Below are 25,830 nucleotides of genomic sequence, written 5' to 3'. Positions count from 1 at the left end.
TGCATTGGAGCAGCGGTGGGTGGCCCGGCTAGCTAATTACGACTTTACCATCAAGTACCGAGCTGGCCGTGTCAATATTAATGCTGATGCACTCTCCCGAATGCCCCATTTGTCAGAAGAAGGGGGCGAAGATGATGACCTCGAGGAGATTGAGTTGCCTGTATTTCACCAGCCACCAACTGAGAAGGTACAAATACACCAACAACGGGTGGAGTTGGACCCACTGCCCAGTCAAGAGTGGCAGGAGGCTCAAAACCAGGCGCCGGCTGTCCGCCTAGTCAAGACCCTGGTGGAGCAAGGTGCTGTTGGAATGGACCCTGCCGCTCCAGCTGAAGCCCAGCGCTTGTGGAAGGAACGGAAACGGCTTTATCTACATCAAGGGAAGCTGTACCGTGAGCTGATCAACCCGAAGACCCATGAGAAAATCTGCCAGTTGGTTATTCCCCAAGCTGATGTGGCTACTGTTTTGCGGGCATACCATGATGGTGCCGGACACTTCGGGTGGAAGAAGCTGGAGATGCTGTTGAGAGAGCGGTTCTACTGGAGTGGGATGCGGGAGTCGGTAGAGGCCTGGTGCCGAGAGTGTGGTCCTTGCACGCTGAGAAGGAAGGACGAGGCCAGCCAGAGGGCGCCCCTACACCTAATCATCACACATCAACCGCTGGAACTGGTCGCCCTAGACCATGTCAAGCTCACCCCCAGCAGAAGTGGGTACGCCTACGCGTTGACCATCGTAGACCACTATTCAAGATTCATGGTGGTTGTCCCCATCAAGGACCTAACTGGTCGAACTGCTGCTCGAGCGTTCCAGGCTTATTTCTGCCGCCCACATGGATATCCAGAAAAGGTGCTTACTGACCAAGGCCCGGCTTTTGAAGCAGAGGTGTTCCACGAGTTCTGCCAGTTGTACGGTTGTAAGAAGATCCGGACCACCCCTTACCATGCCCAGACCAACGGCATGTGTGAGAAGATGAATCACTTGGTCCTGGGACTCCTCAAGACGCTACCGCTGGAAGAGCGGAGCCTGTGGCCGGAGAAGCTACCCGACTTGGTCGATATGTACAACAATATCCCGTCCAGCTCGACAAAGTGCACCCCGGCATATCTGATGAGGGCTCGTCCCGGCCGCCTGCCGGTGGACCTGGAAATGGGGTTGGAGGCCCCAGAAGCACTCCCGTCGACAGCTGAATGGGAAACTCGGCGGAGAGCACAATACCGGCAGATCCAGGAGTACGTGGAAAAGAACCTATGTCGAAGTCGAGAACAGCAGGAGCAGCAATTCAACCAGAAAGCGTCTGCGGCCCCTTTCCAGCCAGGAGATGTGGTGTTAAAGCGGAAGAGGAAGACCCACAAGCTGGATGATCAATGGGAACCAATCCCATACGTCATACAACCCACAGGATGGGAGGATGGGAAGGCCTACCAGATAAGTCGTGATCAAGGGGGCACTTTGGTCACGGTTTCCCGGGACCATCTGAAAAGGTGCCCACCAGCATTGAGGGCAATAGCTGACGTACCAGTTCCTCCACCAGCAGAGAAGTCAAAAGAGGTGATCCACACCGTGATGGGTGACTTCCCAGCAGACTGGCCTACGCAGAACGGCGCGGTGATTCTTCCAGTGATACTGTTCCCACAACCTGTGGATGAAGAAGTGGTGGAAGCGGTCAACCATGAGCCAGAACCAGTGCCAGTGCCCAGGGATGAATCTGTGCCCAGCTCCCTTACACCTCCGCCTGCCCCACATGATAGCCGGGAGGAGGAACCGATTGTTCCCTCTGCCCCACTGCCTAGCCACACTGACACCGGACCCCGGAGGTCCACCCGTCCCAACCTAGGTAGACCCCCACTTAGGTACAGGGAGACCGTCCTTTAAAAGGAGGGGGGGGGGAAAGGTGTTTGTCTGAAGTTATGTTTTTGTTTGAAAATTTTAAAAATGATGAAAATGATTACCGAAGTTTAACCAGATTGTCTAACAGTGATTGAACCAGCCGGAGCCGGCACCGTTGTCCCCATGGGGACCGTTTGAAAGTTGTTTTGCATGAGGAACTGCTCATGGACAAGCCCGTGAACTTGCAGGGCAACCACAAACGTTAAGTGGCTTGTAAATAAGTTGTTTGCCGTTACCGTTTCCGCAGTTGCCGCCTCCGGAGAGGCAGGTTGGAGGGAGGGCCCTCAGCAGAGCAGGCTGGGGCCCAGCCACCAAAGGAACCGGTGGCTACCCTCTGGAGGGAAAGGACAGATCCCGCTCGGGTAACTTGTGCTGGACTGTGGGTCAAGGGGTGCTGCCTGGGTTTTAGGGGCAGCATCAGGGCCAGGTTGCTTGGGTGGGAGAGAGCGGAAACCATAACCGTGAACCGTTATGCAACGTTTAAGAAATGTGCCTCCCGTCAGGGGAAGAATTATTAAAAATGTAAATATGTTACCGTTTACCTTTTATGCCTTTACAGAAAAATAAAACCGGTGTTGGACGGGCAGCCCGCGGACGGTCTGCATTTTGCTAAGGGGGAATGTGACGCCCTGGGCAAGCCAGGGGTTACAGGTCATCACACCACCACACCCTACACCCCAGTTAGGAACACCAAAGCTAACCTAAAATCCTTGTTGCCTTCCTCCAGAGGCTGATGTTCACACCAGGGGGTGGGCCAGGCGGTTGGCTCCGCCCACCGAGGAGTTCACAGCTCTGGAGGCGGGAAGAACCAGGCAGTTAGAGTTTGAGGAGGAAGTGGAAGGAGAGGAGAGTTGAGCCCAGGCAGGGCTAGAGTGAAGTCCAGCTAGGGACAGAAAGGAGTAAACAGCTAAGATAAGTTAAGGAAGTGAAAGTAGTGAAGTGAAGGAAGTAAAGTGGTAAAGGAGGAAAGAAGAGCGGTGACAGTAAGAAAGCCTGAAGTGGTCCAGCTGTGTGCAGGACAGAGTCAGCAAGGTCAGCAGCGGTGGTGATTGTCCGGAGGGGTGACCGTTTGGAAGTTCCTGGAAGGACTGCGGACGGGTGGTGGCCCGGCGGTCTGGAGCAGTGTACAAAGGACAGTCAGCACCAGGGCAGGGGCCTCTCGGACCCCGGCAAGGCTAGGAGTCGCCATAATTTGCCAAATCCGTCAGTGAAGGGGACGTAGATCCCCCAACAACCAAGTCCCGATTGAAGGCAACAGCCCAACCATTACAGTAGAGACATCGCCACCGCCAGGGCACCAGTTTCTAAGGGCCAGCGCCTGCGGGCAAAGAGTAGAGCTCCTCCGGTCCAGCTTGAAGCCGGGGAGCGGGTTACCGGTGGGAACCCATCGAGACCATGGACAACATCAGGTGCAGGGAAAAGGGACATCACCGTCACCTACTGGGGAAAGCAAGTGCAGCCGTCCGTGGGAACCGTCTTTCCAGCCGTGTGTTTTACCGAGAACTGTGTCAACGTCTCAGGCTGAGTGAGTACCACAGTGCCGCAAGGCACAGCGCTGCCCCCCGCGTCCCTGCGCCCACCAGGCCCTGCATCTCCCCACCTCATCACTGGGCCCCGGGATCACCAACCCCTACCCACGGAGGGGCAACACAACAACTTGCTGCTACACACCATCACTCCCGGGATCCCCACACCGAGCAGCGGTGGTGCTAACAAATCACCACAACCGTGGGTGGCGTCACGGACAATAGACTTTATCCCAACACCCAATCCCCTTTCACTCACGGGCGAGGAGCGCCGCTCGAGAACCCCCGGGATCCGGCCCACCGCTCGAGCCACCACTGAGCAGCAGCAGCTGGACCCGAGCAGAGGGGTGAGCGCAGTGCTGACACCCTCCTCCCCGCCCGCGACAAGGGCAGGGCTGAAAAGGTCAGAAGATGGTGGTCGGATAGGGGGAGGGGGGAAGTTGTGAGGTCAGAAAGGGAACAGAGGCGGGTAAAGATAAGGTCTAGTGTATGTCCATCTTTATGGGTGGCAGAGGCGGACCACTGGGTTAAACCAAAGGACGAAGCAATGGAGAGGAGTTTGGAAGCAGCTGATTGGCGGGTATCAGTGGGGATGTTGAAGTCACCCATGATGATGGTGGGAATGTCAGCAGAGAGAAAGTGTAGAAGCCAGGCAGAGAACTGGTCAATAAAGGCAGTGGTAGCGCCCGGGGGTCTGTATATGACGGCCACTTGGAGGTTGGAGGGAGAATAGATTCGGACAGAGTTCACTTCAAAGGAAGGCAGGACGAGGGAGGGTATAGGTGGGATTGGGGTGAAGCTGCAGTTGTTAGAAAGAAGGAGGCCCACTCCTCCACCCTGTCTTTTGCCAGGGCAAGGAGTGTGGGTGAAGTGGAGGCCGCCGTAGCATAGTGCAGCCGGGGAGGCAGTGTTGGAGGGTGTCAGCCATGTGTCGGTGAGGCCCATAAAGGATAGATTGCTGGAGGTAAAGAGATCATGAATGATGTGCAGTTTATTACACACTGAACGGTCATTCCAGAGTGCTCCATAGAGAGGGGGCGGCGAAGTGGGTGAGAGGGGAATGGATTTTAGGTTGGATAGCTTGCGGTAGTTACTAGTATGTGGAGAGTGGTAGGTGGGTGATAAAGAGGGGTGTACCATCTGTGGGGGGCCAGGATTGGGGGATATGTCACCAGCAGTGAGAAGGAGTAGAGAAAGGGAGAGCAGATGGGCGAAAGAGAGTGGACGGCATGGTCTGCGTGATATTAGGAGCGATCTGAGGTTCAGGAGTAGGTCAGCAGATGAGGACAGGTGAGAAGGCAGGAGGGAAGGGGAGATGAATATTTGTTTAGAGGGTGCTGGGGTGTGGGGATATCGAAGGAGAGTAAGGAGGAGAGGGGCAAGGACTGTGAGGGCATAGGTGAACATAGTGGGAGTAAGGTGTCACGTATGGGATTTTACAAATGAAATGTCACAGTGGTAAACCTAGTTAGAATGAGTAAAATATTACCTTCTGGTCAATTCTGGTATATTTCTGCCACTTATGAGGCACTTAGGCTACTTTCACACATCCGGTATTTGCTCTGCGGCACAAAACGGCGCTCTGCAGAAAAACCGCAACCGTTTTTTTTTGCCGCCGGTTGCGGGTTTTTTTGCATAGACTTACATTAGTGCCGTATTGTGCCGCATGGGCTTGCGGTCGGTCCGGTTTTTGCCGCATGCGGCAGATTTAGCCGATGCCGCGGCCGGATGAAACGTTGCCTGCAACCGGCCGCTGCGGCACATTTTTCAATGCATGCCTATGGACGCCGGATGCGGAAAAAAACGCATCCGGCCGCCGCATGCGGTTTCTTCCACTGCGCATGCTCAGTAGCATGCCGCAACCGGAAAAAAACGGACGGGCCGCATGTAAAAACTTATGCAAAGGATGCGGTGTTTTCGCCGCATCCATTGCATAGCTTGCACAGCCGGATTGAGCCGCACAGCTCAAACCGGATGTGTGAAAGTAGCCTTATCCAGAGGCACGCACACAGACCACGGTCATAGACCTAGTATACCACTTTTATACATGTCTCATTGACCCAGATGAACATCAGCTGACCAGCAGGGGTGAGGCACAGGAAAGAATTACAAACAGGTAGAAATGTCGCGGGCGGAGGAGGGGACGCCGCGCTCTCCCACTGCTGCTCGGGTCCGGCTGCCGTGGCTGCTGCGGCCCGCTGCTGCTCGGTGGCTCGAGCGGTGGGCCGGATCCCGGGGACTCTAGCGGCGCTCCTCGCCCGTGAGTGAAAGGGGGTTGTTGGGTGTGGGGATGGTTTATTGTCCGTGACGCCACCCACGGTTGTGGTGATTTGTAGCACCACCGCTGCTCAATATGGGGATCCCGGGAGTGGTGATGCGGAGCAGCCAGGTGTTGTGTTGCCCCTCCGTAGGTAGGGGTTGGTGATCCCGGGGCCAGTGATGAGGTGGGAGATGCAGGGCCTGGTGGGCGCAGGGACGCGGGGGCAGCGCTGTGCCTTGCGGCACTGTGGTACTCACTCAGCCTGAGACGATGACACAGTTTTTAGTAAAACACTCGGCTGGATGGACGGGTACCCCCAGATGGCTGCGGTTGTTGTTTCTCCCCTGACCCAGTTTGATGGTGTAAGTCCTTTCTTCCACCTCCGTGCACCCCTCTCCTGCACTCCGGCTTCCAGCTGGCTCCCCGACTCCGTACCGGGGGGGCCATTGCCCAGCCCCGGCTACCTGCGGTTCCACCAGCTGTCTCCCCAGCTCCCTGCAGACGGCACCTAGCATCTGCCGGACTCTCCGTACGAGGCCCTAGGCTCCAACCTAGGCCCCTGGCTCTGTCTGCCTCTCTGTAGACCTTCACTCTTCCTCTCCTAGGACTAGACTGGGCTTGTTTCCTGCCTCCAGGTCAGCTCACTCCTGGGTGGGCGTCTCCATATCCTGACTCCGCCCACCTGGTGTGTCAGTCTGAGCCCGAGGCAGAAAGCAGGTCACTTTGGGGATGCCTGCTGTGAACTGCTAGGGGTGGGGGGGTGTGTGTGTTGTTACCTGTGTCCCCTGGCTTGTCCAGGGCAACACAGAAACCACTCAAAGAAAGAAGAAAAAAAAAAAAGATACAGTTGTCGCGGGCGGGGAGGAGGGGGTCAGCACACTACGCTCACCCCTTCTGCTCGGGTCCGGCAGCTGCTGCTCAGTGGTGGCTCGAGCTGTGGGCCGGATCCCGGGGGTTCTCTAGCGGCACTCCTCGCCCGTGAGTGAAAGGGGTTTGTTGGGTGTGGGAATTGTTTATTGTCCGTGACGCCACCCACGGTTGTGGTGATTTCACCACCGCTGCTCAATATGGGGATCCCGGGGATGGTGATGTGGAGCAGCTAGGTGTTGCGTTGCCCCTCCGTGGGTAGGGGTTGGTGATCCCGGGGCCCAGTGATGGTGAGGGAGGTGCAGGGCCTGTTGGGCGCAGGGACGCGGGGGCAGCGCTGTGCCTTGCGGCACTGTGGTACTCACTCAGCCTGAGACGTTGACACAGTTTTACGGTAAAACCACACGGCTGGAGAGACGGTTCCCACGGACGGCTGCACTTGCTCTCCCAGTAGGTGACGGTGATGTCCCTTTTCCTTGCACCTTTGTTTCTGTGTTGGTAGCGATGGGTTCCCACCGGTAACCCGCTCCCCGGCTTCAAGCTGGACCGGAGGAGCTCTACTCTTTGCCCGCAGGCGCTGGCCCTGAGAAACTGGTGCCTTGGCGGTGGCGGTGTTCTCCTACACTGGTTGGGCTGTTGCCTTCAATCGGGACTTGGTTGTTGGGGGATCTACGTCCCCTTCACTGACGGATTTGGCAAATTCTGGCGACTCCAAGCCTTGCCGGGGTCCGAGAGGCCCCTGCCCTGGTGCTGACTGTCTTTCGGAACACTGCTCCAGACCGCCGGGCCACTACCCGTCCGCGGTCCTTCCAGGAACTTCCAAACGGTCCCCCTCCAGACAGTCACCGCCGTTGCTGACCTTGCTGACCTGTCCTGCACACAGCTGGACTACTTCAGGCTTTTCTTTCTGTCACCTTTCTTGCGTTCCTCCTTTACCACTTCACTTCACTTTCACTTCCTTAACTCATCTTAGCTGTTTACTCCTTCACTCCCCTAACTGTTCTGCCTGGTTTCTCCCGCCTCCAGAGCTGTGTCCTCCTCGGTGGGCGGAGCCAACCGCCTGGCCCACCCCCTGGTGTGAACATCAGCCTCTGGAGGAAGGCAAGAAGGATTTTTGGTTAGCTTTGGTGTTCCTAACTGAGATGTAGGGTGTGGTGGTGTAATGACCTGTGACCCCTGGCTTGCCCAGGGTGTCACATTCCCCCTTAGCAAAATGCAGACTGTCCGCGGGCTGCCCGTCCAACACCGGTTTTATTTTTCTGCAAAACATAACATGGTAAACGGTAACATATATACATTTTTAATAACTCTTCCCTTAACGGGAGGCACATTACTTAAACGTTTCATAACGGTTTACGGTTGCGGTTTCCGCTCTCTCCCACCCAAGCAACCTGGGCCCTGATGCTGCCCCTAAAGCCCAGGCAGCACCCCTTGACCCACAGTCCAGCACACGGTACCCGAGCGGGATCTGTCCTTCCCTCCAGAGGGTAGCCACCGGTTCCTTTGGTGGCTGGGCCCCAGCCTGCTCTGCTGAGGGCCCTCCCTCCAACCTGTCTCTCCGGAGGCGGCATTGCGGAAAACGGTAACGGTAAACAACTTATTTACAAGCCACTAACGTTTGTGGTTGCCCTGCAAGTTCACGGGCTTGTCCATGGAAAGTCCTCCATGCAAAACCTTTTGAACGGTCCCCACTGGGACAACGGTGCCGGCTCCAGCCGGTTGCAAATCACAAAGAAAATCAGGTAATGTACTCGGTATCATCATTTTTTTCATCATCTTCTGCAACTTTTTCAAACTTTTAAACACAATTCACACAAACTCAGTGGTGGTCCCAACGGGGACTGGACAACGGTGCTCCGCTGCCCTACTCCAGACTTTCAGGCTCAAGTGCTCCTTCCAAGGGAGGGGGTGCGGCGCTCACTCGGGACTCTTGGCTGCCCCTTAACTTAGCGTCCAGCGTGAACCACCACCGCTCCCCACAGTGCCGGGTATATTGCACGATGTCGCCCGGCATCAGGTTGCGGCCGGGATGTTCCTCAGGCAGGTGGGCATTCACATCCCGCCGGGCTACAAACACTTCGGCCTCCAGGCCCGGCTCGTAGATGAACCCGTAGCCCCGGCGGACATCAAACCGCCTCACCTGCCCCTCGTACAACGGACCACGGACACGGAACGTGGCCTGGCGGAGATTCTCCTTCTCCCGGATAGCTCGAGCCACCAGCTCGGCCTTCTTCCGTTCCCTCTCAGCGATCTCCAGGCCCAGCGGTACCGGCTCCCTATCCCAATACGGCGCTGCTGCGAGCGCCAGCGCACGGGTCGGGCCCCGCGGGACATTCTGGACGTTGCCCACTGTCAGGAATCTGGGCGGCGTGTCCCGCGGTGTCTTGGCCTTGGGCGCTGCCTTACAGCAACAACCCGGCGCTACCTCAGCCGAGGTGTGGGGGATGGGCATAGGGGCTTTCCGCTGCTGGGCCTTCGGCTCGGAGCGGGTCATCGGCTCCGGATCAGGGGACTTCTCAGGGGATGCCTCCGGTTCAACCTTTGGAATCTTCCACGGCAACACCTCCGGTTTACTACGGGCTCCGGCTACAGGTTGGCCCGCCTGGGCGGGGACGCTGGGTACTGCTACCGGTTGCGGTGGTAGCATGCCTAGTGGCGGGGTCACGGCCTCCGAGACGGGTGGCGAGGGAGGCAACGGGGGGAGAGGGCTTGGACCTAGCCCCGCAGCCGCGATGACCGGCCCTTCCAGGGCATCGGGACGTGGGTCACTCACCCTCCCTTTCTCCGCCTCCTCCTCGCGTCTCCGCACGGTGGCTATAACATCCGCCATGTCGGCCTCCCACTCCTCCATGAGGAGCTGCATCTTCACCTGCAGCCGTTGGTAGAGCTGCGCGGTCCGGATCTCCACCCACGCCGCGGTTCCAGGCGCAGGGGCTACGGTGTCGCGGGACGGCATCCACATGGTTACTTCTTCTCTTCTTCCAGGAACGGTATGTCTGCAGAGTCCTGGCGTCCCTGCTTTTATAGCTGCAGCTACATGCAGCCAGCCGCCATCGCGTCCCCCTTAGCTCTTTCCGGCCCCTCCTCTCTCGGGGCGGGGTTTTGGCCTTCGCGCCTCTGCTACTCGAGAAGACGCTCGAGCGGGAACTTTTCGCGCTAAAGATGGCGACTTCTGAAATTTTCCTGCCGGATATCTCCGGCGGTAACAAGGCGCACCTCTACCAAACGGCAGAGCGGTAAGATCCTGTTCGTGACGCCAAGTTGTCGCGGGCGGGGAGGAGGGTGTCAGCACACTACGCTCACCCCTTCTGCTCGGGTCCGGCGGCTGCTGCTCAGTGGTGGCTCGAGCTGTGGGCCGGATCCCGGGGGTTTCTCGAGCGGCGCTCCTCGCCCGTGAGTGAAAGGGGTTTGTTGGGTGTGGGAATTGTTTATTGTCCGTGACGCCACCCACGGTTGTGGTGATTTCACCACCGCTGCTCAATATGGGGATCCCGGGGATGGTGATGCGGAGCAGCTAGGTGTTGCGTTGCCCCTCCGTGGGTAGGGGTTGGTGATCCCGGGGCCCAGTGATGGTGAGGGAGGTGCAGGGCCTGGTGGGCGCAGGGACGCGGGGGCAGCGCTGTGCCTTGCGGCACTGTGGTACTCACTCAGCCTGAGACGTTGACACAGTTTTACGGTAAACCACACGGCTGGAGAGACGGTTCCCACGGACGGCTGCACTTGCTCTCCCAGTAGGTGACGGTGATGTCCCTTTTCCTTGCACCTTTGTTTCTGTGTTGGTAGCGATGGGTTCCCACCGGTAACCCGCTCCCCGGCTTCAAGCTGGACCGGAGGAGCTCTACTCTTTGCCTGCAGGCGCTGGCCCTGAGAAACTGGTGCCTTGGCGGTGGCGGTGTCTCTCCTACACTGGTTGGGCTGTTGCCTTCAATTGGGACTTGGTTGTTGGGGGATCTACGTCCCCTTCACTGACGGATTTGGCAAATTCTGGCGACTCCAAGCCTTGCCGGGGTCCGAGAGGCCCCTGCCCTGGTGCTGACTGTCCTTCGGAACACTGCTCCAGACCGCTGGGCCACTACCCGTCCGCGGTCCTTCCAGGAACTTCCAAACGGTCCCCCTCCAGACAGTCACCGCCGTTGCTGACCTTGCTGACCTGTCCTGCACACAGCTGGACTACTTCAGGCTTTTCTTTCTGTCACCTTTCTTGCTTTCCTCCTTTACCACTTCACTTCACTTTCACTTCCTTAACTCATCTTAGCTGTTTACTCCTTCACTCCCCTAACTGTTCTGCCTGGTTTCTCCTGCCTCCAGAGCTGTGTCCTCCTCGGTGGGCGGAGCCAACTGCCTGGCCCACCCCCTGGTGTGAACATCAGCCTCTGGAGGAAGGCAACAAGGATTTTTGGTTAGCTTTGGTGTTCCTAACTGGGATGTAGGGTGTGGTGGTGTAATGACCTGTGACCCCTGGCTTGCCCAGGGCGTCACACAGACAGGATTTAACTAATTATACAACAGGAAAATAGCAGTTTAGCATACCAAAAGCAAAGGGACTTTAAATGTATATGCAGGTGAGGAGATGAAAGTCAAGGCAGGAAATTCAGTCTTAAGCGGGCTTTACACACTACGACATCGCTCAAGTGATCTGGTTGGGGTCACGGAATTTGTGACGCACATCCGGTCGCTTTAGCGATGCCGTTGCGTGTAACACGTATGAGCGATTTTGCATCATCGCAAAAACGTGCAAAATCGCTCATCGGTGACTTGGGGGTCCATTCTCAAATATCGTTACTACAGCAGTAACGAAGTTGTTCCTCGTTCCTGCGGCAGCACACATCGATACGTGTGACACCGCAGGAACGAGAAACCTCTCCTTACCTGCCTCCCGGCCACAATGTGGAAGGAAGGAGGTGGGCGGGATGTTACGTCCCGCTCATCTCCGCCCCTCCGCTTCTATTGGGCGGCGGTTCAGTGACGCTGCTGTGATGTCACAAACAGGTAGAAATGTCGCGGGCGGAGGAGGGGACGCCGCGCTCTCCCACTGCTGCTCGGGTCCGGCTGCCGTGGCTGCTGCGGCCCGCTGCTGCTCGGTGGCTCGAGCGGTGGGCCGGATCCCGGGGACTCTAGCGGCGCTCCTCGCCCGTGAGTGAAAGGGGGTTGTTGGGTGTGGGGATGGTTTATTGTCCGTGACGCCACCCACGGTTGTGGTGATTTGTAGCACCACCGCTGCTCAATATGGGGATCCCGGGAGTGGTGATGCGGAGCAGCCAGGTGTTGTGTTGCCCCTCCGTAGGTAGGGGTTGGTGATCCCGGGGCCCAGTGATGAGGTGGGAGATGCAGGGCCTGGTGGGCGCAGGGACGCGGGGGCAGCGCTGTGCCTTGCGGCACTGTGGTACTCACTCAGCCTGAGACGATGACACAGTTTTTAGTAAAACACTCGGCTGGATGGACGGGTACCCCCAGATGGCTGCGGTTGTTGTTTCTCCCCTGACCCAGTTTGATGGTGTAAGTCCTTTCTTCCACCTCCGTGCACCCCTCTCCTGCACTCCGGCTTCCAGCTGGCTCCCCGACTCCGTACCGGGGGGGCCATTGCCCAGCCCCGGCTACCTGCGGTTCCACCAGCTGTCTCCCCAGCTCCCTGCAGACGGCACCTAGCATCTGCCGGACTCTCCGTACGAGGCCCTAGGCTCCAACCTAGGCCCCTGGCTCTGTCTGCCTCTCTGTAGACCTTCACTCTTCCTCTCCTAGGACTAGACTGGGCTTGTTTCCTGCCTCCAGGTCAGCTCACTCCTGGGTGGGCGTCTCCATATCCTGACTCCGCCCACCTGGTGTGTCAGTCTGAGCCCGAGGCAGAAAGCAGGTCACTTTGGGGATGCCTGCTGTGAACTGCTAGGGGTGGGGGGGTGTGTGTGTTGTTACCTGTGTCCCCTGGCTTGTCCAGGGCAACACAGAAACCACTCAAAGAAAGAAGAAAAAAAAAAAAGATACAGTTGTCGCGGGCGGGGAGGAGGGGGTCAGCACACTACGCTCACCCCTTCTGCTCGGGTCCGGCAGCTGCTGCTCAGTGGTGGCTCGAGCTGTGGGCCGGATCCCGGGGGTTCTCTAGCGGCACTCCTCGCCCGTGAGTGAAAGGGGTTTGTTGGGTGTGGGAATTGTTTATTGTCCGTGACGCCACCCACGGTTGTGGTGATTTCACCACCGCTGCTCAATATGGGGATCCCGGGGATGGTGATGTGGAGCAGCTAGGTGTTGCGTTGCCCCTCCGTGGGTAGGGGTTGGTGATCCCGGGGCCCAGTGATGGTGAGGGAGGTGCAGGGCCTGTTGGGCGCAGGGACGCGGGGGCAGCGCTGTGCCTTGCGGCACTGTGGTACTCACTCAGCCTGAGACGTTGACACAGTTTTACGGTAAACCACACGGCTGGAGAGACGGTTCCCACGGACGGCTGCACTTGCTCTCCCAGTAGGTGACGGTGATGTCCCTTTTCCTTGCACCTTTGTTTCTGTGTTGGTAGCGATGGGTTCCCACCGGTAACCCGCTCCCCGGCTTCAAGCTGGACCGGAGGAGCTCTACTCTTTGCCCGCAGGCGCTGGCCCTGAGAAACTGGTGCCTTGGCGGTGGCGGTGTCTCTCCTACACTGGTTGGGCTGTTGCCTTCAATCGGGACTTGGTTGTTGGGGGATCTACGTCCCCTTCACTGACGGATTTGGCAAATTCTGGCGACTCCAAGCCTTGCCGGGGTCCGAGAGGCCCCTGCCCTGGTGCTGACTGTCTTTCGGAACACTGCTCCAGACCGCCGGGCCACTACCCGTCCGCGGTCCTTCCAGGAACTTCCAAACGGTCCCCCTCCAGACAGTCACCGCCGTTGCTGACCTTGCTGACCTGTCCTGCACACAGCTGGACTACTTCAGGCTTTTCTTTCTGTCACCTTTCTTGCGTTCCTCCTTTACCACTTCACTTCACTTTCACTTCCTTAACTCATCTTAGCTGTTTACTCCTTCACTCCCCTAACTGTTCTGCCTGGTTTCTCCCGCCTCCAGAGCTGTGTCCTCCTCGGTGGGCGGAGCCAACCGCCTGGCCCACCCCCTGGTGTGAACATCAGCCTCTGGAGGAAGGCAAGAAGGATTTTTGGTTAGCTTTGGTGTTCCTAACTGAGATGTAGGGTGTGGTGGTGTAATGACCTGTGACCCCTGGCTTGCCCAGGGTGTCACATTCCCCCTTAGCAAAATGCAGACTGTCCGCGGGCTGCCCGTCCAACACCGGTTTTATTTTTCTGCAAAACATAACATGGTAAACGGTAACATATATACATTTTTAATAACTCTTCCCTTAACGGGAGGCACATTACTTAAACGTTTCATAACGGTTTACGGTTGCGGTTTCCGCTCTCTCCCACCCAAGCAACCTGGGCCCTGATGCTGCCCCTAAAGCCCAGGCAGCACCCCTTGACCCACAGTCCAGCACACGGTACCCGAGCGGGATCTGTCCTTCCCTCCAGAGGGTAGCCACCGGTTCCTTTGGTGGCTGGGCCCCAGCCTGCTCTGCTGAGGGCCCTCCCTCCAACCTGTCTCTCCGGAGGCGGCATTGCGGAAAACGGTAACGGTAAACAACTTATTTACAAGCCACTAACGTTTGTGGTTGCCCTGCAAGTTCACGGGCTTGTCCATGGAAAGTCCTCCATGCAAAACCTTTTGAACGGTCCCCACTGGGACAACGGTGCCGGCTCCAGCCGGTTGCAAATCACAAAGAAAATCAGGTAATGTACTCGGTATCATCATTTTTTTCATCATCTTCTGCAACTTTTTCAAACTTTTAAACACAATTCACACAAACTCAGTGGTGGTCCCAACGGGGACTGGACAACGGTGCTCCGCTGCCCTACTCCAGACTTTCAGGCTCAAGTGCTCCTTCCAAGGGAGGGGGTGCGGCGCTCACTCGGGACTCTTGGCTGCCCCTTAACTTAGCGTCCAGCGTGAACCACCACCGCTCCCCACAGTGCCGGGTATATTGCACGATGTCGCCCGGCATCAGGTTGCGGCCGGGATGTTCCTCAGGCAGGTGGGCATTCACATCCCGCCGGGCTACAAACACTTCGGCCTCCAGGCCCGGCTCGTAGATGAACCCGTAGCCCCGGCGGACATCAAACCGCCTCACCTGCCCCTCGTACAACGGACCACGGACACGGAACGTGGCCTGGCGGAGATTCTCCTTCTCCCGGATAGCTCGAGCCACCAGCTCGGCCTTCTTCCGTTCCCTCTCAGCGATCTCCAGGCCCAGCGGTACCGGCTCCCTATCCCAATACGGCGCTGCTGCGAGCGCCAGCGCACGGGTCGGGCCCCGCGGGACATTCTGGACGTTGCCCACTGTCAGGAATCTGGGCGGCGTGTCCCGCGGTGTCTTGGCCTTGGGCGCTGCCTTACAGCAACAACCCGGCGCTACCTCAGCCGAGGTGTGGGGGATGGGCATAGGGGCTTTCCGCTGCTGGGCCTTCGGCTCGGAGCGGGTCATCGGCTCCGGATCAGGGGACTTCTCAGGGGATGCCTCCGGTTCAACCTTCGGAATCTTCCACGGCAACACCTCCGGTTTACTACGGGCTCCGGCTACAGGTTGGCCCGCCTGGGCGGGGACGCTGGGTACTGCTACCGGTTGCGGTGGTAGCATGCCTAGTGGCGGGGTCACGGCCTCCGAGACGGGTGGCGAGGGAGGCAACGGGGGGAGAGGGCTTGGACCGAGCCCCGCAGCCGCGATGACCGGCCCTTCCAGGGCATCGGGACGTGGGTCACTCACCCTCCCTTTCTCCGCCTCCTCCTCGCGTCTCCGCACGGTGGCTATAACATCCGCCATGTCGGCCTCCCACTCCTCCATGAGGAGCTGCATCTTCACCTGCAGCCGTTGGTAGAGCTGCGCGGTCCGGATCTCCACCCACGCCGCGGTTCCAGGCGCAGGGGCTACGGTGTCGCGGGACGGCATCCACATGGTTACTTCTTCTCTTCTTCCAGGAACGGTATGTCTGCAGAGTCCTGGCGTCCCTGCTTTTATAGCTGCAGCTACATGCAGCCAGCCGCCATCGCGTCCCCCTTAGCTCTTTCCGGCCCCTCCTCTCTCGGGGCGGGGTTTTGGCCTTCGCGCCTCTGCTACTCGAGAAGACGCTCGAGCGGGAACTTTTCGCGCTAAAGATGGCGACTTCTGAAATTTTCCTGCCGGATATCTCCGGCGGTAACAAGGCGCACCTCTACCAAACGGCAGAGCGGTAAGATCCTGTTCGTGACGCCAAGTTGTCGCGGGCGGGGAGGAGGGTGTCAGCACACTACGCTCACCCCTTCTGCTCGGGTCCGGCGGCTGCTGCTCAGTGGTGGCTCGAGCTGTGGGCCGGATCCCGGGGGTTTCTCGAGCGGCGCTCCTCGCCCGTGAGTGAAAGGGGTTTGTTGGGTGTGGGAATTGTTTATTGTCCGTGACGCCACCCACGGTTGTGGTGATTTCACCACCGCTGCTCAATATGGGGATCCCGGGGATGGTGATGCGGAGCAGCTAGGTGTTGCGTTGCCCCTCCGTGGGTAGGGGTTGGTGATCCCGGGGCCCAGTGATGGTGAGGGAGGTGCAGGGCCTGGTGGGCGCAGGGACGCGGGGGCAGCGCTGTGCCTTGCGGCACTGTGGTACTCACTCAGCCTGAGACGTTGACACAGTTTTACGGTAAACCACACGGCTGGAGAGACGGTTCCCACGGACGGCTGCACTTGCTCTCCCAGTAGGTGACGGTGATGTCCCTTTTCCTTGCACCTTTGTTTCTGTGTTGGTAGCGATGGGTTCCCACCGGTAACCCGCTCCCCGGCTTCAAGCTGGACCGGAGGAGCTCTACTCTTTGCCTGCAGGCGCTGGCCCTGAGAAACTGGTGCCTTGGCGGTGGCGGTGTCTCTCCTACACTGGTTGGGCTGTTGCCTTCAATTGGGACTTGGTTGTTGGGGGATCTACGTCCCCTTCACTGACGGATTTGGCAAATTCTGGCGACTCCAAGCCTTGCCGGGGTCCGAGAGGCCCCTGCCCTGGTGCTGACTGTCCTTCGGAACACTGCTCCAGACCGCTGGGCCACTACCCGTCCGCGGTCCTTCCAGGAACTTCCAAACGGTCCCCCTCCAGACAGTCACCGCCGTTGCTGACCTTGCTGACCTGTCCTGCACACAGCTGGACTACTTCAGGCTTTTCTTTCTGTCACCTTTCTTGCTTTCCTCCTTTACCACTTCACTTCACTTTCACTTCCTTAACTCATCTTAGCTGTTTACTCCTTCACTCCCCTAACTGTTCTGCCTGGTTTCTCCTGCCTCCAGAGCTGTGTCCTCCTCGGTGGGCGGAGCCAACTGCCTGGCCCACCCCCTGGTATGAACATCAGCCTCTGGAGGAAGGCAACAAGGATTTTTGGTTAGCTTTGGTGTTCCTAACTGGGATGTAGGGTGTGGTGGTGTAATGACCTGTGACCCCTGGCTTGCCCAGGGCGTCACACAGACAGGATTTAACTAATTATACAACAGGAAAATAGCAGTTTAGCATACCAAAAGCAAAGGGACTTTAAATGTATATGCAGGTGAGGAGATGAAAGTCAAGGCAGGAAATTCAGTCTTAAGCGGGCTTTACACACTACGACATCGCTCAAGTGATCTGGTTGGGGTCACGGAATTTGTGACGCACATCCGGTCGCTTTAGCGATGCCGTTGCGTGTAACACGTATGAGCGATTTTGCATCATCGCAAAAACGTGCAAAATCGCTCATCGGTGACTTGGGGGTCCATTCTCAAATATCGTTACTACAGCAGTAACGAAGTTGTTCCTCGTTCCTGCGGCAGCACACATCGATACGTGTGACACCGCAGGAACGAGAAACCTCTCCTTACCTGCCTCCCGGCCACAATGTGGAAGGAAGGAGGTGGGCGGGATGTTACGTCCCGCTCATCTCCGCCCCTCCGCTTCTATTGGGCGGCGGTTCAGTGACGCTGCTGTGATGTCGCAGGGCAGGTAAGTAGTGTGACGGGTCCGGGCGATGTTGTGTGACATGGGCAGAGATTTGCCCGTGTCGCACAACCGATGGGGGCGGGTACGCACACTGGCGATATTGGTACCGATATCGTAGTGTGTAAAGTACCCTTTAGTCTGTTCTGACTCATTACCTTTTAGGCTTGGGTTGTTGTCACTAAAGTTCTGTCCTCCGGACCCTCATGTCAGGGGTCACTTTGTTGGATGGCCAGTCTTTAGACTCATTAAATACTCAAGGATCTTACTATTTTGAATTCTGTCTCCTCTTTCCTTCTTCTGCCAGAAGTCACCCACTGCATGATTATTTCTCCACTATTGTTTTTATCACAGACCCCAAGGTTCAAGGGTGCCAAAGACTTTGGAGAAGTCACCTACACTGATATTGAGGTGGCAGGGGCAAGTCCTTGATCGTCGCTTGCAGTTGAGTCACTGCCATCGCGTACTAGCCCCGTGGTGCATCTTTCTTAGGAACTGTATCCTCTCGCCCATCTGCAGGCTGGGTCTACACCAAAGAGAGATGGCAATTATGTAAATGTTATGTCTGGTCTTGTAATCCTTCATGAAGCCGAAGCCCTATCCAAGGTTGTAGTACATCACGGTACCCTGGGTCATCTGCCGGCCAAGTCCCTCCCCACCAGGGTGGTCAACTTGGGCCAGTACCCATACTTCCTGTCTTACCCTTCGTGATCCCTCCTGCCTCAGCGTCAAAGAAGTTTCATTCAGAGAGTCGGAACCTTTGGTGGTTTCAAAACAGGTCCTAATGTCACATCATCCACAAGAGTTTGGGCAGGGTTGAGACCCTTGTTGGAAACCCACTTGACACTGAACCAGCAAGTCTGTATGCTGTTTGGCCAGAGGCAAAGAGTAAGCATATGCCTGAGGTTCGTACTTGCACTCAGGGGTTCGGGTGACCTTCTCCGTGAAGCCGCCCAGTTGCATTTCCTCCATCATAAGGACCATAAGCCTCCACCATTCATTGTATCCCGATCCTCCTCTGTTGTGTACGCTGTTCGGAAACCTGGTGCAATATATTAAGGATCTTCACTTATACATATCTCCCTCCTTCCTTTCTGATTCTCTCCCACAAAATGGTGCTTATCCAGCGTACCCTTCGTCCAGCTCTGACCGATTACCTTTTAGGCTCATGGACCATCCTATCTGGGGCCACTCCATTGGAAGGCCATTTTCTAGCCTCAGCATTGTTTTGCGGTCTGTCACATTCAACCTTCAAGGATCACGCTATTTCTACGCTAGTCTTCTCTCTCCTTCTTATGCCACAAGTCACCCACTGCATGCATCCTTGACAACATGCAGACTATACATCTGTCAATTGCCCACTGGGTCTTCACTAACTTTCTAGTAGGAACCATCTCTTCCCCTATCAGCTAACCCCTCCCATTTTGGGCTTGTCCCAACACTTAACTATCTCTTACCCTATGGTCTGGCAACTACATATACAAGTGCTATGAAATATACATTAAAACATATTGTGTTACTGTACATTACACATGAACATATTATGTAACATTACATATCACATTATTTACAAAAGACACAGGACACAATGACAATACAATAATGTGATTCATATCTTGAAGGAAAGGAATCTGACAACGATCAGTCCATCTCCTTTCATCTGTAATCATAAAACCCCATAAAAGAATGCTCTTCATGGCTGCTGAAGAAGCACATGGCATCATGGTATGGGAAGTGTGACATATTGTGTGGTTAGTGTTATGGGTGTACATCCTTAAAGCTCCAATGAAGCAGGCATGGTAGTGTGCGCGGTTGCTGGGGCCACAAAAGATATCTAATGCTTTTGGAACACCGAGTAATCAATTTTAGAGGACTCTTCCTTGCATTAATGTTTTTTTCCATATTACACACAGAGAAACCGTCCCCGTAGGTTTGCTGTTGCTTTTAGACAACATAATAAATGAATACATAAGGTGCAGGATAAATGAGTGTACGGCCATCTCTACTGCTATCAAAGGAGAACATGATGTATTTTCTTGCTCCTCATTAGTACAGAGAAGGATTCTGGTTGATTGTAAGAAGTGTTGTATGTGCAGACCCTATGAAAATAAATTCTTGTCTTGAAACCTTTACATTTACTTAATTTTAATTGTGTCTTCTAGGCCCTTATCTCCCTTTTAAGACTCCTTGATCTTCAGATATGGTTGGTCTATCCGTCTCTCCTGAGATCTCCTTGGTGGATGAACCAGTGAAGATCCAAGCTTGGGGCCTTCCCCCCAACCAGGTAATCACCCTAGGAGCATGGCTGAAGGATGAGAAAGGTCATATATTTCAATCCAGAGCTTTCTACAAGACAGACATGGAAGGGAAGGTGGATTTGGATAAATCTCCGTCCACTGGTGGAGACTTCCATGGAATCTGTCCTATGGGTCTCTTCTGGGCTCTCAAACCAACAACCCCATTTCGACGGCTGATAAAACGTGATGTAATGGGAAGTCCTTTCTTAGTTCATCTGGAGCTATATTCCTCATTGGAGCTCAATGTTCCTGAAGACTTACCTGCTGCCACCAAGGTAATTAAAAGATGGTACTCAGCTCCTGGAGTCCAGAGAATATTAATAAGAGAAGGACAGGTACGAGGAGCACTTTTTCTACCACCTGGTAAGTAAGAGTGTGCATATAGTTATACAATTCAGTGTCTAATTCTAATTGCCTTAAGCCTGCTTTACACGTTACGATTAAGCATATGATATCGTATGCGATCGTAACCGCCCCCATCGTATGTGCGGCACGTTCAATTTGTTGAACGTGTTGGACAAACGATTATTTGCCGTCACACGTACCCTTCCATACCACCTCGATGTGGGCGGTGAACATCCACTTCCTGGAGTGGGTGGGACGTTCGGCATCACATCGACGTCATGCGGCAGCCGGCCAATAGAAGCGGAGGGGCGGGGATGAGCGGGACGTAAACATCCCGCCCACCTCCTTCCTTCCGCATTCCCGGCGGGAGCCGCGGGACGCAGGCAAAATCTGTTCATCATTCCCGGGGTATCACACACTGCGATGTGTGCTACCTCGGGAACATTGAAAGATGAATGGATAGATAGCTGGATCAATGTTGGGGCATAAAAAGTAATGCAGACATAAAACTTAACTTTTACTGTGTTCGTAGTATAAAATGAACTTACGTTCATACATGCGAGTTAAAAAATAGGGTGACATTCATCCAATCACTCATGTAGACACCCTCTGGGTCAATGATGAATAAAGGACCCAAATATTACGCGCTACCTTGGCTAGCTTAGCGTGAATAGACGGCTATACCACCTCAAACCACTATATCAAACCAAGATAGTAGTATCATATACACACTGAGCAGTTTATATTCTGAACTCCCAGCTCAAGGGAAAAACCACTCATATGTGTGTATCAAAAAGGGATACTCATAGAGGGAAGACCATATCAAACAACAGTCCCTATAAACGGGAATGGTCTTACCACATCCCTAGATGCATGGCGGGCATAATGTATGGAGTACCGGTTCCGTAGGGGGGGCTGTCACTCAGCACTTTAGATCCCGAACCAGCCGGTTATACCATATCAAGCATGTAGCAATGGGCTCCCACTCCCAACGTTTCAATATGGATCATCAGGGGAGTCCAAGTGGGATATAGATAGCGAACATCAGTATGTCATTATCGTCCACCGATGCCCGGCTCACTATAAGAGCAATAAGCAATAATCAGAAAAGCCCAGATAACTAACAATAAACCGCATACCAATAGGTTGTAGTAACTCACCGCTCACTGGCGTATCTCCAGTCTCATTCAAACTAGCCGCGCCTCACACCCGGAAGAGCGTTCCAGATAAAGCCCGGCGCATGCGCGGAATGGCTGGATTGGCGTGACGCGTATTCCCATAACACCCCTTACCGGAAGTTACGCGTCATCCGGGCAACGTCACTGGAGCGACGTGGCCGTCCTCACCTGATGTCATCACATCCGGTTGAGTGGAACGCAAGCATATCCATTGCAAGGAAGCCACTATAGCGCTCCCATAGCAACCATAACACCGTGTGTAGCTGCCGCGTTCATGTTTATGAATTCAAGGGCATGAAGGAACAGGTCCAAACAACATATGCCCGTGTATATGATATATGTCATAGGTCAGGTATACGTAAAACGTACCGGGCACTAGGCCAAAGGCCATATGGATGTACATGGGGAAGGGGAGGAAACATAGCAGGGGGCATGTACTATACAAATTAGTCATAGAGAGAGGGAGGCCAATATCCGCTGATATTGACACTAGGCAGTGGGCCTCTGAGGCAAAGGATGTTTTTTCCGAAAAAAATCTTGTTCTGAAAAGGTATACCCCCACTTTAAGTGGTGCTTTCAAAGACCTCACTAGGGTGTATAAAGAAAGGATAATATCCTGGTGGGAAGTCCAATCACTAGAAAGCTATCTAAAAGATAAAATCGTTCCTAGACATCTTAGGATAACACTTCAGCCGGGGTATCGCCATAAGAACCCTGATTTCATAAGCAAATGGGAAAAGGAAGCTACTGAGAGCTCCCTTAGGCTTATGAAACTTTTGTTAGAGGAAGAGAGGAAAAGTCTGTCAGCTCTAGAAGATTCCCTGAAGGAACACATCGATATAACACGCAAATTTTCCAGTGAGAGCGAGTTTGCCAATAAAGAACTTGTATTGCAAGGTGTAATTGAGAAATTTCAATACAAACTGAAAGAAAGGAAACATAAATTCTATATTAGGGATCTTCAAGATTTCAAAGACAACAAGGTCTATTTTCCATCTAATAACCGTAGTATCAGACAGAGTGAGACAGACTTTTCCTCCACGGATGCGGAACTCTCCGATACGGACTCTAGGAATAATCCGTTCAAACCTCAACAACAATACAAAAAACACAGAGGAAGGGGTAGAGGCAACTTTAGGGGAGCTAACCATAATTCAGGCCGTGGGGGTTTTTTAGACAACCAATATCACCTGAGGAGCAAAGGTCTAATCAATCCCATGTAATGGGTAGAGCTCCACAGGTGATAAATTTGTCTTCTAGACATCTTAGCAATACCGAACTACTGGTTTTGAACAAGGGCTTGTCCTTTGTCCCCACCACGGACTTTGATGAATTTACAGCTATAAAAGATCTTAACCTGTTTGCTAGACGCCTTAAATGGAAAAAAATTTTTGGTAGACAAAATGAGAAAACATCAGCGGAATTGGGGATCCCGGAAGATCTCATACAGGATGTGAGATTACTTTTCCATCTGAGTGACACCAACCCCAATGAATTAGGTGAAGGGCCATTCACGGACCTCAAAAACAGAAGCGTGAAAATGCCCCCTACATCTGCGGAGGTCGACGCTATAGATGTGTTCGTAAATTTAGTGACTGAGGATATAAAAAATAGTACAAGAACACGTAGGAGTCAATATAACCTGTCAAAAATGGAAATGCTCAGTTTACAGGGTCTAGAGAAGGATTCCAGTATCACCATCAAGCCCTCGGATAAGGGGGGCAACGTGGTGATACTGGATTCTAGTGACTACAAAAACATCTGTCTTGATATACTTAATGATGAGGCTTGCTATGCCAAACTTAGGTCAAACCCAACCTTGAGTTTCAAAAATGAATTGAAGAATATGCTGGTTGAAGCTCTTGACCTAAATATCATAAGCAAAAACGAGTTTGATTTTCTACTAACTACCTTTCCAATAATGGCAACGTTCTACATTTTACCTAAGATACACAAGGGGTATGATCCTCTGAGAGGTCACCCTATTGTGTCGGGTATTGGCAGTCTAACTGAAAAATTGAGTATCTATGTAGACAGGATCCTAAGACCCTTCGTGCTCTCCCTCAATTCGTATCTGAGGGACACCACGGACTTCCTACGTAGAATTGACGACATCTTTCTAGAGGAGGGTATGCTACTGTGTAGTATTGACGTGGAGGCCTTGTACTCGTCCATCCCCCATGATGCGGGGGTGGAGGCAGTGAAGTATTTCCTCAGCACTAGGGGCAATCAGTATGAACAACATAACACATTCGTGATTAAGGCCCTAACTTTTTGTCTAACCAGAAACGTGTTTACCTTTGGTGGGAGGTTCTTCCATCAGCTCAGGGGGACAGCGATGGGGACCATGGGGATGCTGTGCCCCATCGTACGCCAACCTCCTCCTGGGCTGGTGGGAGGAGAAGGTGGTCTTTGGGGGCTTGGTGGATACCGAAGACGTCGTCCTATGGGCTAGGTACATAGACGACGTTTTCGTTGTTTGGAAGGGCTCAGAGATGGCCTTTAACTTGTTCATGAGCAGATTGAACATCAATAACATTGGTCTACACTTCACTAGTGAGGTGGGTGGTGACAAGTTGGCGTTTCTTGACGTTTTGGTCGAAAAAGGTCCAGAGGGCCGTTTAAGAACAACAACTTATAGAAAGACCACCTCCTCCAACTCCCTGCTAAAATGGGAGAGTGCCCATCCTGTCCCCCTAAAAAGGGGGATCCCTAAGGGACAGTTTACGAGGATGCGGAGAAACTGCTCGGATGACGCCACCTTTGAAACACAATCAGCTGACTTGATGGGACGTCTGAGAGAGAGAGGCTACCCTGAGCGGGTGATCATGGAGGCGTACCAATCTACATGCGGCTTGGACCGCAGTAACCTATTAAATTCCAACCACCAAAAAACTGCCACCCCGGACACTCTAAGGTTTATTACAACTTTCAACAATGGTTCAATAGACTTGAGAAAAACACTGTCTAAATACTGGCCCATATTACATATGGATCCTACAATTGACAAACATCTATTTGACCACCCATCGATCACCTTTAGAAAGGCGAGATCCCTGGGCGATAGACTGGTCCATAGCCACTTTCAAGATAAGACATCAGCCGTGGAAAGGAGTGATGTAAAAGGCTGTTTTAAGTGCTATGATTGCATCAATTGCAAATATGTAGAGGAAGGGAAAGAGTTTAAAAACTCAAAAGGCAGTAAAGTCTATTCCTTGAGGTCACTTATAACATGCAAATCGAAGGGGGTGGTGTATAAGGTGAGCTGCGGTTGTGGCAGGCTATATGTGGGTAAAACCATCAGGGAGCTGAGGCGTAGAATAGGGGAACACAGGAATGACATCGTTAAGAAGAATGACACACCAGAGGCAAGACATTTCAACGCCTTCCATGATGGCGACCTGGAAAGTTTCAAGGTAATGGGTATTGATCTGATGAACCCCCCCCACGCGGTGGTAATTGGGACAAGATCATCCTCCAGAAAGAGTGTTTCTGGATATATACCTTGGACACTATGGTGCCAACGGGATTAAATGAATCCCTTTCTTTCACCCACTTCTTAGGAGCACCTTAGATTTTAGGGCTATAATAGGAGGGAAAGACGACGCCCGAGTGGGGGCACCATGGACGTATAGATTGCTAGGGTGCCGACCCCCACATGTTAGGTAGGGCCTCCTTTTTCCGGCAGGGTCAGCGGTTTAGTGTGCACTTTAGAATCGCCGCTGACCTCTTTTTGATGATCTTGTCTTGTTTCCCCCGCCCCGTCCCTATAGCTACTCTGGTGGTCGCCCCCTCAGGACTGGCCTCCCTCTCTCTATGACTAATTTGTATAGTACATGCCCCCTGCTATGTTTCCTCCCCTTCCCCATGTACATCCATATGGCCTTTGGCCTAGTGCCCGGTACGTTTTACGTATACCTGACCTATGACATATATCATATACACGGGCATATGTTGTTTAGACCTGTTCCTTCATGCCCTTGAATTCATAAACATGAACGCGGCAGCTACACACGGTGTTATGGTTGCTATGGGAGCGCTATAGTGGCTTCCTTGCAATGGATATGCTTGCGTTCCACTCAACCGGATGTGATGACATCAGGTGAGGACGGCCACGTCGCTCCAGTGACGTTGCCCGGATGACGCGTAACTTCCGGTAAGGGGTGTTATGGGAATACGCGTCACGCCAATCAAGCCATTCCGCGCATGTGCCGGGCTTTATCTGGAACGCTCTTCCGGGTGTGAGGCGCGGCTAGTTTGAATGAGACTGGAGATACGCCAGTGAGCGGTGAGTTACTACAACCTATTGGTATGCGGTTTATTGTTAGTTATCTGGGCTTTTCTGATTATTGCTTATTGCTCTTATAGTGAGCCGGGCATCGGTGGACGATAATGACATACTGATGTCCGCTATCTATATCCCACTTGGACTCCCCTGATGATCCATATTGAAACGTTGGGAGTGGGAGCCGATTGCTACATGC

The 25,830-nt window shown here is 54.1% G+C and overlaps 1 protein-coding gene across 1 annotated transcript in view; it reads left to right on the top strand.

The window, feature by feature from the left end:
* LOC142302102 (acyl-coenzyme A amino acid N-acyltransferase 1-like) overlaps positions 1–25,830 on the top strand; it is an 84,192-nt gene that overhangs the window by 25,764 nt on the left and 32,598 nt on the right. Inside the window, exon 2 of the mRNA XM_075343187.1 lies at positions 19,689–20,186. Within this exon, the coding sequence (XP_075199302.1) occupies positions 19,727–20,186 (460 nt within the window). The 5' untranslated portion in view covers positions 19,689–19,726. The remainder of the gene's footprint in view (positions 1–19,688; positions 20,187–25,830) is intronic.

Source organism: Anomaloglossus baeobatrachus, chromosome 1, assembly GCF_048569485.1.
Source record: "Anomaloglossus baeobatrachus isolate aAnoBae1 chromosome 1, aAnoBae1.hap1, whole genome shotgun sequence".
Lineage (NCBI taxonomy): Eukaryota > Metazoa > Chordata > Amphibia > Anura > Aromobatidae > Anomaloglossus > Anomaloglossus baeobatrachus.
Note: the sequence above shows the minus strand (reverse complement) of the source record. Positions and strands in the feature narration are given on the sequence as shown.